The 18,505-nt window shown below is 46.1% G+C and overlaps 5 protein-coding genes across 5 annotated transcripts; 3 read left to right on the top strand and 2 right to left on the bottom strand.

The window, feature by feature from the left end:
- Positions 1 to 183: 183 nt before the first annotated feature.
- On the bottom strand, positions 184 to 3,560 carry N7537_004666 (uncharacterized protein; the record flags this gene model as incomplete). The annotated part of the gene is made up of 4 exons (XM_056895723.1): positions 184 to 2,918; positions 2,980 to 3,111; positions 3,170 to 3,390; positions 3,442 to 3,560. 4 exons carry the CDS (start codon positions 3,558 to 3,560, stop codon positions 184 to 186), a joined length of 3,207 nt encoding a protein of 1,068 aa, XP_056755471.1.
- A 629-nt stretch (positions 3,561 to 4,189) lies between these two features.
- N7537_004665 (uncharacterized protein) lies at positions 4,190 to 4,833 on the top strand (the record flags this gene model as incomplete). Its single annotated transcript, XM_056895722.1, has 2 exons — positions 4,190 to 4,548; positions 4,614 to 4,833. 2 exons carry the CDS (start codon positions 4,190 to 4,192, stop codon positions 4,831 to 4,833), a joined length of 579 nt encoding a protein of 192 aa, XP_056755470.1.
- A 914-nt stretch (positions 4,834 to 5,747) lies between these two features.
- On the top strand, positions 5,748 to 6,841 carry tif35 (translation initiation factor eIF3 core subunit g; the record flags this gene model as incomplete). Its single annotated transcript, XM_056895721.1, has 4 exons — positions 5,748 to 5,764; positions 5,828 to 6,449; positions 6,544 to 6,715; positions 6,789 to 6,841. 4 exons carry the CDS (start codon positions 5,748 to 5,750, stop codon positions 6,839 to 6,841), a joined length of 864 nt encoding a protein of 287 aa, XP_056755469.1.
- A 701-nt stretch (positions 6,842 to 7,542) lies between these two features.
- N7537_004663 (uncharacterized protein) lies at positions 7,543 to 8,232 on the bottom strand (the record flags this gene model as incomplete). Its single annotated transcript, XM_056895720.1, has 2 exons — positions 7,543 to 7,756; positions 8,009 to 8,232. 2 exons carry the CDS (start codon positions 8,230 to 8,232, stop codon positions 7,543 to 7,545), a joined length of 438 nt encoding a protein of 145 aa, XP_056755468.1.
- Positions 8,233 to 13,789: 5,557 nt separating this feature from the next.
- N7537_004662 (uncharacterized protein) lies at positions 13,790 to 16,076 on the top strand (the record flags this gene model as incomplete). The annotated part of the gene is made up of 4 exons (XM_056895719.1): positions 13,790 to 13,989; positions 14,365 to 14,414; positions 14,488 to 14,584; positions 14,648 to 16,076. 4 exons carry the CDS (start codon positions 13,790 to 13,792, stop codon positions 16,074 to 16,076), a joined length of 1,776 nt encoding a protein of 591 aa, XP_056755467.1.
- Between the last annotated feature and the right edge of the window lie 2,429 nt (positions 16,077 to 18,505).

Genomic DNA, 18,505 nt, shown 5'->3' with positions numbered 1-18,505 from the left:
TTTAGAGCGCTAGATCAAGAAGACGCTTTGTAAATTCCGGGGGCTATTCGACTGGTTCAATCTGGGAGCGCAATGCCACAGTGTACTATCCAAACAAAGGCAAGCCCTGGAGGAGAGGGATAAATTCAGTTTCTACAGACAAAATTCGGGCCCCATTTTTTAATACCCTCGGCATCACTTTTGTCAAACAGCCTCGGGGTTCAAATAAACAGAGTCCCTCCAAGACCTCAACAGTCGCGCAGAAGCCTGGTGTCCATTGCGTTCCGCGAGCTCGACAGCCCTGCGATACTGCGTTTCACCTTCACCGACAACCAGCGCTCCTTCCTCGAGCAGCACTTGCAGCATATCAATTCGACCGTGTTCTGCCGCTCCCTGCAAGGCCGTACGTCCATTGTGCTTTGCCGGAGCTTCATTGACATCTGCTCCTAGGTCAAGTAGTTTTCTTGCGATACCAATATAACCTTTGAGGCATGCAATCTGCAATGCAGTAGCACCGCCGTCCATGGCAGGAGGGCCATCAATCCTAGCTCCGTGCTCCGAAATCAGTAGGTTGATAAGCTCCATGTTTCCTTTTTCAACGGCATATTGCAATGCCGTTCGACGGCGAGCCCCATGACCAAGATAGTTGACATCAGTTTTTGCCATCAATTTCCGCGCGATCGGGGTCATTTGTCTATTGACAGCAGCTTCGAGGGGACGGTACGTTTCTCGTTCTCTTTTGACTTCTCCATAATCGTCCTCGTCAGAGGGGTATTCGATGGTAATCTCCTGAGTCAGATCAGGATTGAAAAGCATTATATCCTCCGCGAGTTCATTCAGATCTAAAAGTATCGCAAATGTCAAGGCGCGACCGGTCAGCCTTGGGCTCCAGGGCATCCACTGGAGCAGGAACTGTAAATTCTCCCTAGTTCCTACGACCAGTGCTATTTCGAGTACCGACTCTGGTGGCGGCAGTTCAAAGTCTTTCAAATCCTCCAAATCCCAAAAATCTTGGAAAAGTTGTGGTACGCCAGTGGGATCCACTCCTGCCTCTTGAAGGAGCTGTAAGGGCTCATCTTCACAGAGTGCGGTCCCAACTGTCGTTGGGGCACTTCCGCGGAACCTGGTCAGTAGTCGTTCAAGAAACACAGGATCTCTGCCTATAGCATTTGCAAGAACCATGTCTGTAACCTTTGCACCGCGTTCCAACAGTCTTTGTACAAAGCCAAAATCCTGCATTCGGACTGCTGCTTCCAGTGGGGTCTGCTTGGAGAGGGCAGGCTCTTCATTTTCAATGCGGTCTTCATGATCAGCATTATGTTCAAGCAAGTACTGAGCTAGATCTCTCTTCTCTTCGGATAGAGCAGCAGCAAGGATGCCGGGACCTGACACCCTCAGAACGCCTTGAAGAACTCCATTTGCCTGTAGGTACATCGCAGTACCTAAAGTGCCGATTGTTTGTAGTTTGGTTCCCACAAATGCAGCTCCGGCTACCAAGAGGCTGTTGATCAACACCCCATCCCCCTTTTTAATGGCAGCTCCAAGTACAGTGTAAGGGGGGTTGGAGTATTCGTCATTGAGGCGTGCGCCTGCGTTGATGAAGAGCTCAACAACTTCGGGAGACTTTCCTTCAAGTGCAAGGAGAAGAGCTGAGGACTCATGTTTCTGAGTGGAGAACGGTCTGTCAATTCGGGCTCCATATTGAATCAAGACCTTGCACAGGGCCAAAGCCATAGGGTGCCGGGTGGCACGTTCAAGCAGTGTCATTTTCCCTTGCTCATCGGCTAGTTTGATACTGACCCCGGCTTGGAGTAGAGTCTGGGTAATCTGAACGCTTCCTACCTCCACCGCTAGTGCAACAGGCGAGATATAAGGCATTCCATCGAAGTCAGGGTTCATCTCATGGCAGCCCCACAGTAGAGCGTGTATAATATTGATAGATTGTGACAGAACGCCAAGGCCCAAGATAGTGGTTGTTGCAACGTCATTCTCGAAATTGACAATCGTCAGATCATTTGCATTGGCACCTTTGGCGAGTAACATTTGAATTATCGGGACATTGCGATACTCGACAGCCTGTGCAAGAGCACTGGGGTCCTGCCACCCTGTTCGTGCGTTCACGTCAGAACATGAATTGACGATTTCTTCAAATACTCCGATATCTTTCATATTTGTGGCAGTAGAAAGGCAAGACGGCGTCACAATAGCACCGTGAAACATAAGAGTACGCATGATTTCGTTATCGTGTTTATTGATGGCATAAAACAAAGGTGGATGGCTATTACCCGAATGATTCACATCCGCCCCATGGGATATAAGAAGATTGATGAGTTCCTCGCCGCGTTCGTGCTGGCTTCTTGCAATGAATTGAAGAGGTGTTAGGAAACCATGGGAGATTGACTCAACCAATGGGTTGTTTGGATCCATGTGGGCTTCGAGCATCATCCTCACCACGTCCACGTCATGTAGTCTCAATGCACTTGCAAACACCCTTTCTGCAATTGCTTCAGCAGTTGGCTCACGGGTTGATAAAAGGATCTGAATATGTTTCAAGTCCTTCCAGCCAGAGTCGCTCAACCTTTGTATCACCCGCTCGTCATCGGATCTGATATTTCTCTCGGTCCGTCCACCTGGATCTTGCGAAGTGATGTTGTTTGAGAGAAGGAAAAGCTCCAAGGCGATACGATCTCTTCCCCTGTTTGTAGAGTTGTTCAAGTTAGTTGACAAAGCATCGTGCTGGCCCGGAAACTCCTCTGGCATGAGTATTCTCAGAGCTGTCGATGTTCGAGAGCTACTATGTAGGTTCGGGGGATGGCTTAGTCTGTTCCATGGTATGATTGTGCTCAGGCGATGCATCAGTTCGCGGTTGACCGTGCGAGAGGGCGCATTGGCTCCGCCAGGGGAAAATATGGTCAGGGACGAGGACGGCGATGGTGCCGCTAAATATATTGTGAGGCTCAGTCCCATTGGATCTGAAAGGATGAGCCAGAAAAGCCATACCTTCATTCTCCATGGAACGCACAAGTTTGATGAAGCGCAGCCATGGGAGTGACCCACCATTCCAGAGAAGATGCATTCCTGGCGATGCTGGGGTGCAAACAAAAAAGCCTTCTGGTGTGTTCGGGGAGGGAGCTAGAAATCGATCAGTATATTCATCTCTAGTCTGATTGAAATCATATGTGCAGCTTACCAGTAGAGTACCTGGCTATGCTTGAAACGTAGGCATCTCTATATTTTGCCTTCTTAACCTTTGGTACGTGAACCTGGTTTTCACCAATGTAGAACTCGCTTTCCTTCTGGTCGTTGTGTTTTCTTTTATTCTGCTTGTTTCCAATCCAAGCCCACTCGTCCGCCGTAATGCGACCCTTGACAAAGCCCCATTTCTTGAGCTGGCGGCTATACTGGCTTGGGCTTTGTATCTGTGAGCTGAGTGGAGTGGCCTATCGGTACCGCAACACTTACGACTTGGCCAAGGAGTATTTGGACACCATGTAGTCCATAACATAGGTCAAGGTTTTGTTCTCATGGATGTACAGACGCTCGATTTCGAGCTTGAATGGTTCGAAATCCGATTCCGCCATGATTGGTGGGAATTGTTGAGCAAACTATGGTGAGGAGTGTGCCGGACGAGCCTTCTTAAGGGACTCTGCGTAGAAATTACAGGTCATCCAGTCGGTTCTAAGGGGGCTCCAAGCTGTCAGACTGCAAGGCAATCTGGTAGTGAAAATAGTCAGAAATCTGTAGTCTCATTGGTTGATTCCCACACTTCGCTGGAAAGAAGCTTGGCGTGCGTAGCCTCATGAATTACGAAGTACAGGTAGTTCCCATATGACGCGTTGTGAGTTATCATTTGTTGAAAAAATTGTTGCGGTCAGAGGTTGGCCAATTGAATGAGAGAGATTTCTGAAGGGTTTCTAGAACCTCAATCTGCCCTCGACCGTGAGAGAAGAATCTCATTCGTCGTTGCCCATATGTCGGGCCCATGTTATCACTATCACCTTGGAACCTCGTCTCTCCATAATTCGAGGATATGCACCAAGGCTCATTTTCTGAAGATTCATCGTTCAAACAATATAAATATCAGTTTTCTGCCCCTGACAGAATGGGTTTACTCTCCAGCATTTCTCATCAACGGTTCTTTAGCAATACTCTTTTTAGTCCCTTATTCTAGGAGGGTTTTCTTACATTAAATTACCACTCTTTGCTCAGCATGGCATGGCCCTATGATCAACAGTGGGAAGATACCCGTATTTACGCGTATAGCCTAGACGATCCGACCCAGGCCCTCTCTCATCTAACCCCTGATCTCGGCTGGAGCGCATCCACAGAAGTCGAACGGTCCATGCCCAGTGGCATACCTGTGTCCTCCTACCTGTCGCCTCGCACCCGGGTAAATCCCTTGGCAATGCAGGGAACATCCACTGGCGCCATGCAAGCTAGCATGCGCCACCAACAGAACGCCTCAAATCCTGAAATTGCTGCCCAACCAAATCCCTCCCAAGAACCAGCTGTAATCTCTAGGGGACGAAACAACACTCGAAGCCGCGCAAAAAGACGTCAAATCAGCGGGTAGGATCATTCCCCGGATATATACTCCGTATATAAACCGGAGCGATGTTTAACTTACTCCATAGGTCACCTCCGCACAGCCCCGACGATCCGGAGTTCCAATGCAAGTGGGAAGGCTGTGCCTATAGAGGTACTTTCAAACGTGAATCCTCCCTCATTCGCCATATTCGGAAAATACACGTCACCCCTCTCGCTCATCCATGCCTAGTGCAAGGCTGCGACAAGGCTTTTAATCGTGCGGACAACCTAGTTCAACACACACGAAACCACCACTATACTTACTAAGGACGTCTTGGGAGTTGTTCGGGGTTTCCTTTTGTTCATTATCTCAAGATTGTGTTTTTCTCATAAGATGTACTTGACTTTATGTTTTCATTTTCGGTCTTTCTGCTTTCTGTTTCATATATTTAGAAAGGCTGGAATCAATATATGTCGTTTAATAAAACGTAGTACTAGGAAGTATGGTAGGAAAGGCTTGAGGGATATACGTGAACTAATTACACGTTACCATAGCTAGATTTTGCAGTTAGTATCAAGCTTCACCCTAAGCCCCCAAACTGTAGATTGGTTACCCATCGAGCCCCATTTCTGCCTTATTTACCAATTACGCTGTGCCAAGGCGCATGAAGTTGCTAAGCCTTGTTTCATCAGTGTATGAATTATTAAACTAGTGCTACTTAAATTTCCACCATCCATTTTTTAGCGAAATAGAATTCCGAGTTATATTACAAAGGAACGTACGAGTTCCCAATGGAGATTTATAAAAACGTTGATGCCCAAGGCATCAACATCTATTTATAATAGCAAATGATGATAAGGAGTACAACGAGATGAAGTACAAGGTCAAGGCGAATGACTACTTTGTCCCCTGCAAGTAATCACTCTGGTTCGAGGGAAAGAGTCCTCAAAGTGAACTAACTATGTCTGAAAATGGCGCCAGCGGAGAGATTTGCTATTGAGGAACATTATCATGTTTATCGCTGAGAAAACAAAGTGGGAGGAGTATTTACTGTATCCGTGTGTAGAAATGAGGTTGTTCAGAACCTTGGAACCACTTCAGATGGGGTTATACACACCGCGCCACGTGATTTCCGCCACCAGCCACAGCTGCGCCACGGCAAATTATTAAATCCACAACGGATTCGCCTTTGAAAGAAATCGAGAAATTCAGCAGCCGTAATAACACCATCACTTACAACATGTCTCCAACCGGGAAGTGAGTATACACAGTTTCAGTCCTACCAAAAATCCTGACCTAACAAAACTCTCTATTTTTCAGCCGCGCCGACTGGGCTGACGACGAAGATTTCGATGACCCCTCCGTGCTCCCGCCGCAAGAAGTGATCGCGAACAAGGACGGCACCAAGACCGTCATTTCCTACCGCTACAATGATGACAACAAGAAAGTGAAGGTCACCCGCCGAATTAAGACCACTATTGTCCGCGAACACGTCAACCCCCAGGTCGCCGAACGCCGCAAATGGGACAAGTTCGGTCTCGAGAAGGGCCACGCCGCCGGTCCCTCGTTCGATACCACCTCCGTCGGCGAGAACATCATCTTCCGTCCCAGCGTCAACTGGAAGGCCAACGCTAAGGAGGCTGAGAAGGAGGGTGGCGAGAAGGGCAGCATGAAGGACCAGTTGAAGGACAAGAAGGTCAAGTGTCGTATTTGCAGTGGAGAGCATTTCACGGCTCGCTGTCCCTTCAAGGACACTATGGCCCCCGTCGAGGAGGGCACTGCTGCTACTGGTGGCGCCGAGGCAGAGGACGATGCAGGTGGTCTTGGTGCTGGAAAGTCCAGCTACGTTCCTCCTCACATGCGGAAGGGCGGTGCTGGTGGCGGCGAGAAGATGGGTGGTCGTTTCGAGAAGGACGATTTGGCGACTCTCAGAGTTACAAACGTATGTTTTGCCATCATTCTGTTTTCTGCGAGCTCTACGAGCGCCATACTTGTTTATCTTGGTTCGGTACTGACTTTTTTTTTTTTCCAAACAGGTCAGCGAACTGGCAGAGGAGAACGAGTTGCGGGATCTCTTCGAGCGTTTCGGTCGTGTCACCAGAGTCTTCCTTGCACGGGATCGGGAAACCCAGAGAGCCAAGGGCTTTGCTTTCATCAGCTATGCGGATCGTGGCGACGCAGCACTTGCTTGCGAGAAGGTGGATGGCTGTATGTCTTCAATATTTCGTTTCGTGGTTTTCTTTCTACAAGTTCCTCGAGTGCTAACCCGTTTTTCTCTTAGTCGGTTACCGCCACCTTATTCTCCGCGTCGAGTTCGCCAAGCGCACTACTTAAACTTCTTTCTCGGTTCTCTCTTACGACTTTTTGAATGGAACTTTTCCTTCTTCTCAGGCGGGCCTATCTTTGGGCCGAAGCTCTTTTCCTTGTACTGTAGGACCTGGTTGATAATGATGATTCCCAAAAAGACATCCAGCATGTCAGTTACTTGCATTCGTCAGTCTATACAAAAGCAATGGGTTAGAGAAATTTTGAACTTCATACATGATTTTCTTGGTAGTTCCACAAGTCGTACCCTTATCCACGGTATCTGTTGTTCTTTGCGTTTTTGATAATCGTTCCAAGGTTCTTCTCGAAGCAACTGTTCTATAATTGCTTCACAGCTACCATGGAACATTTCAAGCACCCATGGGAAACCAACCACGTACTTGTATGAAGGAACGACGTCCTAGAAGCAGCAACTCTGCTGAGATAATTCACCAACGAGTGTTTCATTTGTTTTTCGACGCGCGGATCAGCATGGAGATGAAGATCGTGTTGGACTGGAATTGCGTTTCAGCATCCACTAGACATGTTAGTGCGGAATTTCCCTAGTAAAGAGCTCAAAGTGACTCAAGCTGCTAACACCAATTGATGATAATAGTGGATGCTAACCCAGGCACGCTAACCCAGGCACCCAAGTCAGTCGACTCCTTGCAAGCTTTCTCTCGCTGCTGACTCCAGCCTTGGCAAATTTCCACATCTTTCCACCCTCCTAGCTAGCACAAATCTGATGATGCCTGGCTCGGCTGACAACAATCCTGCACGCCGTTGACGGCGACACTGTCATCTGGAAGATAAATGTCGCAGGCCGCGACTGGGCCTCGACTGGTCCATTGTTCAAAGTCTCCGGGATTGCTTTGAGACATCAAATTTTCTGCATCTTCGCATGACAGTGCAGATGGCATCGGAAGGAAATTCAGCTCAGATAACCTGGACTTTTTCCTATTGTGTCCTAGCTTCATACTACTGCGTACTAGCTACGCCACTGAATGCCAGATCCCAGGGTCAATCACCAAAGTACCGAAGTACAGATCGATATTAGATCTCAGCAAGTCAAACCCAGACCCAGTCTTGTCGGCAAAGGTGTTGTTAAAATTTCCCGGTAACGGGATTGGGTTGCATAACGTAGCATCGGTGTTTCTTTTAGGAAAGAGACTTGAATCGGCGGGAAAGCTTACCTACGGGTCCGGCTTTTCGCCGAATGCTCCCCTACTAGAAACAAGACGGCCAACGTAGACAGTGGCGGAGAGGACCGAAATGTTCCCTGTAGGATTGGCCCTAGCTCCCTCAGAAACTCTCACCAGCCCAGCGTGTTCTAGCATTCCACTCCGCCACGGCAGCATCCAGTATGACAACCACAACACATATGAAGAGGCGTTCGTGACGTTCCGAAGTCTTAGTGACATTGCAGGGAATTTCGGCGCCAAACAACGTAATCCACTTGTCATTGGTTTGAGGAGTTCGACCAGAAGGGCAGTTCTTCACTGAGAGCGTTTCGGCCGGTGAGCGAGCTCTTTATTGGCTGTTCCTCCGTGCTACATCGGCACAGCTTAGGGTTGGCTGGGCTACTCCCAGGATGGTTGTCAAAGGCTGGTAAGAATTGCCGTGGGGAAGCAAAAAAAAAAAACGGTTGAATGAGTTGCTGGATGATGAAAGGAGTCTTCAACTAGTCTGCATCCAACGCCATGCAAAGCATATTTCCTCGCCTGACAAGCTTCATATCCAGAATTTTAAAGGGCGATGAGCTAATGGCACATACTCCGTTCTATTGTGATCCTTGTTTGGTTGGTGCTTTGTCTTTCCATCCGTGCCGACAGGGTCGGATACTTTAGACGTCGATGGAACTTTTTGCCCGGGAGCTTCGTGGTCGTGATACGATCTGTGCTGACGGGCTGTAGATACAGAGGGATCAAGGTTTATGATCACAGGGTGGGGAAACCGCCAATGATCATCCTGTCTCGGGGCAAACTCTTGCCTTCGCTGACAAGGGAAGTTGAGGGCGAAAGGATCTTTTCAATTTCCCACAGCAAGACATCTAGCCCATTGTAGTAGGCTACCAGTACCCAGCTTTACTGTCACTGAAAGTAACCATCAATCTCGGAAGAAGTGATACACAGGTAACCCATCACAGAACCTTGTGTCCAGACGACCCAATGCCAGGAATTGTGGAGCCATAGAGGCCTGAACTGTTTAACCTCCATGGTTGAAAGGGCAGGGCGAAAATTCGGTTCAAAATGGTACCATTGCCGCTGAATGGATGTGTTAGCTCGATGTGGTATAAGTTTGGAGATGGTACACGATATTGTTACTAAGTAGAATTAGGTAAATCAACTCTTTGCCCGGTCAAGGCCGGTGGATGTCTGGGATGGAAGGGAAACCCTGGAGGCCTCGGCCGTTGGGAAAGTAAAACTTTAATCTGTCTCAGTCAAAGGCAGCAAAAAAGCTATTGTCTTCGGATATGAGGATTGGCCGACTCTTTCCTTACTTGGTAATCTTTCCCCAGAAATATCTCCCCGGGCATGCGTGGATTGAAACTCTAGACCCAATCGACCAGGATTAGCGCATTGAACATGGTATATGGGTCCACCAGGCGTGTCGCATCCTCAGATCCTGGAGCAACGAGCATATGGGGCTGAGGCAGCAAGACAAGGGGGATAACGGTCTAGAATGACACTCTAGATCTGTACCCAGGTTAGATTGTCGGCCAATGGCTATTTTTTGGGGGCTTTTAAATTTTCTGTTGTAAAAATGGTAAATACTCCAATAACACGGTTAAGTCAGCAATCCCGACTCCGGGTTGTGGTTATAGCTCAACCTCTACCGTTGCCTAGTCGGCTGAGCTGTAGCTTTTCGCCCCCCCTGTCCAAAGATCGAACACCCGAATGTAACCAGCAATTAAATGCATGGCATTGGCTACGGGCTTTGCTATTGACCTGCAGCGAAAAATTGTTGCACGGGACTATAAATTCTTTTTTCTTTTTCTTTTTTTTTTTTCTTTTTGGGGAAGATGTCAACCATGGGGAAAACAGACTCGGTAGATGGCACGTGCCCAAAACAGAGACAGTGTAAAGGCCCTAGGGCAGATCGGGCTGAGACAGTTGCAACGTCAAACTTTTCAGAGTTTTCCAGAGTCAAGGGTTCTGGGGCTAATCCATGTCGATAAAATCTGTAGATGGGTTCATGCATTTCCCTAAAAGTCAAATTATTATTGGCATTGGTTTCGAGGTACCTGCAGTGAGCCTAGATATACCCACATATCGGACAATTTCTGAGCCCTCGTTTCTCTTGTATCCCATCTACTCGGTAGTGTTGTAATCCCTGTCTGAGTAAGTAGGATTGATATATCGAAAAGTGACATGTGGAGAGTTCACAGGTAAGTGGGCTGATGGATCTGATAGTGTCTTTCTAGTTGCATTATTAGTTGCATGATAAAATGATAAAATGATAAAAAAATGATTTGAAATGATTTGAGATGATTTGATTTCAATTAAAGTTGTTCTAAGATCCCAATATTTCCTAATATGAAGTGAAGGTCTGTAAATTTAGTGAACATTTGAAGATATATATCCGTACTCCACCTACGGCTTTATTAGTAGGCTCCGAGATTACCAGTGTACTTACCAGTGTATTTACCAGTGTACATTGTACATAGTCTATCCATCAATTAACTATTCCCACTAGATGTACCTGGTACATGTCCCTAATACCTGTAAATTTCCTGTATCCAGTTCACCGCCCCCCTGCACGTGTCAATCCCCATGACCGTCATCCGGGAAGGGGCTGATCCCCGAGAGTCAAAAAGAGATGTCATCACTAGACACGCTTGTCACCCTCCTTTAATTTTTGACTTTATGATTCGATGTTATCATTGATCAGTACTTTTTTTTACCCTGATACAGTTAATCGATTCTGCACCTAGTACCGATTTTGGTACGAGCACGGTCATTGCGTGTGGCCCTGTGGGGACAAATAGCTGCACAACATACCCGCCATAACCATTTGAGGAAAACGAAACTACGGCATACCCAGCCAATCATCAGCTTGCGGGTGCTTTTTTTACTGCACCTTGCCATTTCACCCAGCCTCCTGCGGGATGGCCGATCTTTCTAGCCACTAATGCGGTTCTGTCGACACGATCAGTATCCACTGAAGGCCAGGATCTTTTTGAATCCACGACTCCCCTTGATATTTCCTTGGGACGGAACAGTGGGACTAGTGCCGGTACGGTTCTGGAAAAGGCTCCCGGGTACGGACCGCAATCATTGTATACCCCGCTAGACTGCTTTAGCCTCTATAGTGGAGACTGGAGACGCCCCCCCCTCGTCCCCCATCTGCAGTTAGGGCACCATTACGGTTTCGCACCAGAAGAAAAGTCGGGCTTACCAAAGCTTTGTTGGTTCTCTTTCGGAGTGGGGTGGATCTAGTTGGGTGCATCATCTCGAACATGCTATTTTTATTGCTCTGCCGGGTCGGGTCGGTTCTGTCGGTGTGAACATCGCCAGCAGGGACAATGCAACATACTGAATGGAACTTGTCGATCGCATGATCGATCCTTTATTTTCTTCATGTAAGAACTGCCACTCATGCCTCGAGCCTCCTACGGCTTAGAGCATCAAACTGGAAAATGAATCTGGGAATTACTTGATAGACCAACAAAAAATTATGGAATTCAGTAAGATTGTCTACCCGATTTGGTCATTTTTCATATTTAATTCACCCGTTTCGGTCATTGGTCTGTGGTCTCCCCCCCCCCCCAGTCTGATACATCAACCACCTCTACCATGGGTCTGCATAGGTACATATCCTGGGGGTCGATCATCTCCTCTATCCTTTCTAGTTTCATCTTATTTCGCTCTCCTGCAGCGACCCGTCTGTCGGGTATTCGCACTAGGACATCTGATCCCATCGGGAATTATCTGTAATGGAAAACACATACAACGTGTACGTACCGTGGCCTTACCCATCACGGTCCGTGCAGCCTGCCTCAGGTCCTTCTAGCACGCAACATGGGGTGTTCTTCCCAATGCCGTCCTCCTTGAACAATCAAAACTATCTGAGGCCGGTGGTGATTTGATACTACTCTCTTTCCTATGGAGATATACTGGGCCACTAGACTATTTGCGCTTGACTCGGACAACCAAAATTCCAAATTCAGAACTTCCAAATACAAATCATTGAGAATAAGAAAAAGAAAATACGTCACGTTTTCTCTTTTTTTTTTCCTCAAGGAGTCTATACCTAGATATACACAGAATATGAAAATGATAATCCGGATCTCTTTCGCCGATTATGGTATTATGGTTGGACCCCTATGCAAACCCACTGCCACTCATTGGAGCCTTGCCGAATACAACGTATTTCACTGTCCCTGGCAGATCCCAACTCGTGGTTTCGACCGCCTATCGGCTAGACCATCACTGGTGAGCGCCCCGTGGGAGTCTGACTAGGGTAGACTAATGATCCTTCAAGGGGTAACAATCCCGAGAACGGCTTTAAACAATAATATAGACCGGAATCATTCATTATGTAGGTCTTAATTGTAACCTTTTCTCTTTATTTCCGAGGACCATAAAACTACGTACCACATCTGGTCTTAACACCTCATATCCTCCATTTATCAGGTAAGCCACCGATCTCCTTCCTGCAACCTGTCAAAGGAAATGATTCCCTTGGGATCTACTATGCTTTGACCATGCTTCTTTCTTAAATACCAAGCTAGGGTTGCAGAATTGGAAGCATTCTTCTTTCTGCAATACCTGCAAGATACTTATGCCGGGGACAAGAGCTTTCTATTTGCTCACCCTCTAGGCCTGTCACACTAGATTACACCAGTTGTCTTTTTCTTTCCTCTTCTGGAGATCTCCTTTTTTTGGATTTTTTTTTTTTTTTTTTTGGATTTTTATTATTTTATTTCTTTTGATTATTTTATTTTATTTCATTTTATTTCATATTACCCCTCCATTAACTGTGATTGCTGCGATTTCCGTGATTGTTATTATTGTTATTATTGTTATTTTCTGTTATTTTCGGTGTTTTTTGGGATTTTTTGGTTGATTTTTGGCACATTCTTTTCTCCCCAATCTTCTTTCTTCATACCCACCCCCCTCATCTTAGATCGTGGGTTTGCAAAGAACATAGATTCTGGCCCGATCTATTCCAACACTTTTCCCTTGTACTTTTGTACCTATGACTTAGGTTGATGCGAGATTTCCCAATTAGGAAGTCATGTCTATAAATCGGTGACGCATTCCTTTGGCTCGGACATCCATCTACTTCTTGTCAACGCCTGTCCAAAAGGGCACCGTTTACGCACAGTTTTACACATTGTTTTACTGAGAATACTACATATGTATTACTCTTCACCCTCATCTTTATAACCCTGGAACCCTTTCCTATCTTCATTTATACTTCGCTCTTTATCACCCATTTGTCTACTCCCCTTCACTCCAAGCTTTATCACTTGCCTTTCTCCAAACTACTTCTTACTGTGAGGATTGTGTTTTGGTCTATATCGAGGGCTAAGAGCTGTATTGATTCTTTTTCCTGTGATCCTTATAGGTTCAAAGCACACACCATTCTAAGTGATTCCGGACACCAAAGGTATCAATCGAGTACTGTGAGGGAATTTGACTATGCAGAGAGTTCTTTTTGACCTTATCTAACCTTTGCTGCTATTCTAGACATCAAATTTTTGCCACCCAAGACCTCAAGGCCCAGACAGCTTTGGCGCCTCGCCCGGTGTTACATCGACCAAAAAAAAAAAAAAAAACAAACTTAAGGGTCCTCGAGGCACCTGGAATCAGCACGCTCAGGATGAATCCCTGTAAGCTTCTCTATTTTCCACTCCCTGTTCATTCCGTCATGCGGTTGATTCAACATTATTTTCTATTCACCTTTTTTCTTTTTCACTTTTGTTTTTCCAATTTCTTTTTTTGGCCCATATATCTTCCCTGTCTCTAACCTATGAATTCTCCAGCACTTCTCTCGGAGGTATTTTCATTGAACGATTCTGTTCCTTCGGAGGGTGACTATATGAACTCTCATGTGACAGGGTTTGGGACGGACGAAGACGACAACAGCCAGCGAGTCGGAGGTCTCGTCTCTATGCCTGACACCAACGGCGTGAGGTACCACGCACAGCAGCCTGTGATGCAGGATTTACAGTATGTTATTTTTCTATTCTTTCAATCTTTCAATCCGGACTTGCCCTTGCGCTCCACTCAGTCAGCCTCTCGACCCCCTTGTCGCTGCGCTTCCTCCGGGTCCGGGCAGCTTGAACTTCAGTCCAGCCTGTTTCTGTACCTTCCATACCAATCTGCTACCTGCATGTCTTTCTTCCGATGTTTTGTCCTTTTTATCTGAGCTCATGCCGTTGAGGTCCTTGCCTCTTTTCGCCCCCGTTTCGATTGTCTCTTTTTTTACGCATCATGGTTTCCGTGCTGCGCCCGGACTCATATGATATATTCTGGACTGTTTTAATTCCAGGCGATCACACGTGGATCTCCCATGAGCTTTGACTGAGGTATTCCTTACTTTAGATATTCGGGTTCGAGTGCTCTTTCAATGACTCCACCAGACTCTTGTCCCGGTAAGCCCCTCTTCCTTATACTTCTAGCTCCCAAAGAACCTCCTTTGACTGATGAAATCGTGGTGTTGTAAAGACTCATTTTCGCCCACATCTGGTCCCCTCTTCCCTCATATCTCTCGGCTTCAGCATCCCTTTGATAGAATGGCAGACTATCAACGGGTGCCAACGCTGTAAGCTTTCGCTCTACTATAAAGTTGGATGAGGTTCATGAGTACTGATCTTTGCTCATCTAGTCAACCCCCGACTGGCATGCCATCCGGGATGCAAAGTTCAGGGCATGCCTTGAACTCCATTCCAGCACTCATGGGACGCAATAACTCCTACGGTTCATACGCTCTACAGCGCGGAATCGGAAATATCGGCATGCCCTTGGGGGGGATGAACGATCTCTCCCGCAGCCATGGGTATCCTGGCACTCCTCGCGCTTTAGACAGCGGGATGGATCGATCTCAGAATAATAATATGTATCAGCAACCGATAGTGGAGTCCTCACAACGCTCACAGCCCCAGGTTGAGGCTCCGCCTTTTGACGACACGACCATTCTTCATACAGTCGTTGCAGAGTTTGGTGGCCAATATCAGACAGTGAAACCAGACGTCCAAGCAAAAATGGGTCGAGGGCCCTTTCCAGCTGAAGGTAAGTGGACTTGCTATCGCCGCAATTACTTTGCAGTGACCTGCGGCTTTGGACTTCATCCTTGGCCTCCCACGGCTCCTCTATACATCCGCTATCCTGACCAGACCCTCGAACCAATCCGTGGATTTTCAATGGCGATTTCAGCTATCGTGAACGGTCAATATGGGGAAAGCCGAGAACTTGTTCAACATACCCCGAAGCGAGACAAGCAATCCGAACGCAAACCAGGTCGTGTCGTTCTTCAGCCTGCACCACCACCTTCATTCACAGCGACCTCGTCAGTAAATGGAGGTCTTCCTGGATTCCCCCTTGGCTCGCAATCTATGGACTACAACCCTTCCTTCGCCGGAACACCTCAGCCCTGCCAGCCCCCAACCTCCCACGTATTCGAACGCATCCAATTCCAAAAAGCGACCGCCAACAACGGCAAGCGCCGCGCCCAACAACAATATTACAATCTGGTCGTTGAACTGTACGCTGAGGTTGCTAGCTCGGTTCCAGGTGAAACCGAGTGGATACAGATCGCCCGACGCCACTCCCACCCCCTGGTCGTCCGCGGACGTTCACCCGGTCATTACAAGGATGGACGCCGTGGCAGTACTGGTAGTATGGGTCCGGATGGGGCTGGTGGAGACAACACCTGCGGTGTCCTTCCTCATGGGCTGGGCCAAACAGGTCGTTCACACATGCTCATGTACGACGCGTCTCATCGAAGTGGTCTTTCTTACGGCAGATCCGATCATCGCAAAATGAATGTTGCAGATCATTCCCCACTCAGTGATAGTCCTCTCATCTCCTCTTCTTCTTCTTCTGGGTTTGAGTACTCAATGATTGATACCATGGATCCCATGGATACGATCAAGTCTGACCTTTACCTCAAATCAGATCCCTATCAGGATAATACCTATACAGGGGTTCCCAGCCACCAACACCGCCAGTCTAGTACAGGTGGATACGACCCTGTTTACCCAACAACTTATAGCCGTTATGATCCTATTCAGAATTCGCATAGTCTATGCACTTAGGCTGTAGCTTTTTTTGATTTTGTGCTTTGGTTTATCTGGATTATGTTTCCTTTCGTGTTTCATCTTTTTTTTATTATTATTATTATTATTATTTGGCTATGATCAAATGGGAAGGGGGTTTATGCACTGGTGCAAGACGGCGTGGGGGATCATGAGGCCATTTCTATTCGTTGTTTTATTTTATCTTATTTTTCTATTTTAGTTTATCATCTGAATACTAGTTGGACTTTGTGGCCTTGGTTTATTTCATTGTGGTCTATTCTTTTATCCCTTTTGAATCGCTTCCAATTTTTACTCGAGATATTGTCTCGTTTCTCTGAAAAAGCATACAGAATGCCATTAAAGACTGTCTTCACGAGCAAATGATAGAATCTCCTATCGAATAGAACCGATTAAATTAAGATCTGGACTTGAGATCATAGTGTCTCGATAATCCATAGCTGAGTTGACATTATTATCTACATGCATGACTGATATCATCATGAAGCCAAATCTAGCATGACAACACAATCAAAAAGCAAACCTTCCAGAAACTAAACATCAAAATCAAATGCATACGGAGCACCCAGTCCAACATTCAAAACTCCCCGATTTGCTCTGTTCGATAGCCAGGAACCGTTATTTGCTGCGATCCTGGTCCTAGTCATCTATTTCCCAGTCCCATTTTCAATGGATATGGACTTATGCGGTCTATCCTTTGGTTTTTTTTTATATTATCTTTTTCCCCTTCTGTTTTCCTTTTTTTTATTCTTTATTTTTTGGATTTTCCCTCTCTCAGCTATCCAATCAAAACATGAAGCAAGGACCGGTAATTTACTTCCAGGACTCTCTTTTCATGTCCGATGACTACATGAACATCCCCAAAGCAGACATGGGTCGCCCGATTGCGCGAATGATTGGCTTGAGTTCATTAAAAGTCTATGCAAGATTACAGGGCTTTAGTGTGGCTTGGTTTGGGTTATTTTCACTTAATTCTCCCTTTTAGGGAGGCTCCGCGGTCTCGAAACCAAACGAAGCAAGGTGGATGCTATTTCCGTATTGTGTACTCGGTACTCCGTGCAGAGAGAACGGGATGCAAAAGGGATCAAGAGAGTATCTGTAGAGTTTAGGTTTGGATGATTTTCCAGGGTTGCTTTCCTGTTAGGCAACAGAGATCGCCTTATAAGACAAAAGTAAGTAATATAAAAGTAAGTAATATATACGATTAAGTTGGTCAGCTTTTACAATATGAATACATTAGATGCATTCAAGTATTAACTGTAAGAAATCGTTAGGTGCAGATCCTGATCGACAACAGTGCAGGTGATGCTTCATTACAATGTACATCGATGTACATGTCAGCTCAGCCCTGTTTTAGCTATATGAAAAATATTGAAAAAATTGAAAAAATGAAGAAAAAAAAAACGAACAGAGCATTTCATCTAAGGGATTATCAGCTGAAACAAAACAGGCTTCGGTGTGACCAATTTGATCTTATGCTTGGTGAAGTAAAATAGATTTGTTGATCCAATCTCTCCAATGAGGTCTACTCATGTGTCAAATTAAATTATATTTAAATAAGAGATCCTCGTATCATCCAAGCCTCCCTGCACCTCGGCATATTCCGATGTTTTAAACACTCTGATCCCTGTCAATAACATCCCCTGTGATCGGCCGGGGGCAGTAGCATCCACATGCCAGAGATTTGAGAGATATACAGAGTATGTTCAGGGAAAAAAAAGAAAGGTTTCTATTGCTAAAGACTGTTTCATTGACTAATCTGAAACCATTTCAAGTCCAGCTTCCAAGTTTCGTTGGCATATACATAATACCATGTTTCTCACTGGGTCGAAATACTTGTATGTAAATCATTTTGTATTTTTACTTAGTTTTACTGAGAAAAATGGAAAAAAGAAAGAAAAAAAACAACGACGCTCAGATAGTTGGGGTAAATTCAATATCATTGGTCGTCTACTCATGACCGGTTGGATAGGTACTTCTGCAGGTCGTACAAGGGAAGTCAGCAAAAGCACAATCCTAGGCGTTTGAGGATTGCTTATTTCCTATTCAATATCTTGAATTGATACTCCTAATCTGGTCCGTGGTCATGCTGGGCATTTCGATATACTGGTATGTTGCCACTCCTTACTTCATACTTCATTGGTATTTCTACTTTAAAGTATATGTACCCTAATCTACATCTACGCTCTTTTAAATCCACTCTTTTACGCTAAGATTAATCATATTAACTTAAATATCTCTACTTCATGACTCATGGCAGTACAGCGCAGCAATGACGTGCTATAGCCTGACCGCTGTTCAAACAGGTTGCATTGCTGTCCTGCTGGCTCCTGCTCCTACGCAGATAATCTACAATAAACCTGAATGCCAAATATAGAATATGATATTCTCGGTTTGATTGTTTCCAAGGAATGTTTTCAGGAAAGTCA

Source organism: Penicillium hordei (genome assembly GCF_028827395.1).
Source record: "Penicillium hordei strain IBT 12815 chromosome Unknown utg000002l_segment0_segment0, whole genome shotgun sequence".
Lineage (NCBI taxonomy): Eukaryota > Fungi > Ascomycota > Eurotiomycetes > Eurotiales > Aspergillaceae > Penicillium > Penicillium hordei.
This window is presented reverse-complemented; position numbering and strand designations above follow the sequence as displayed.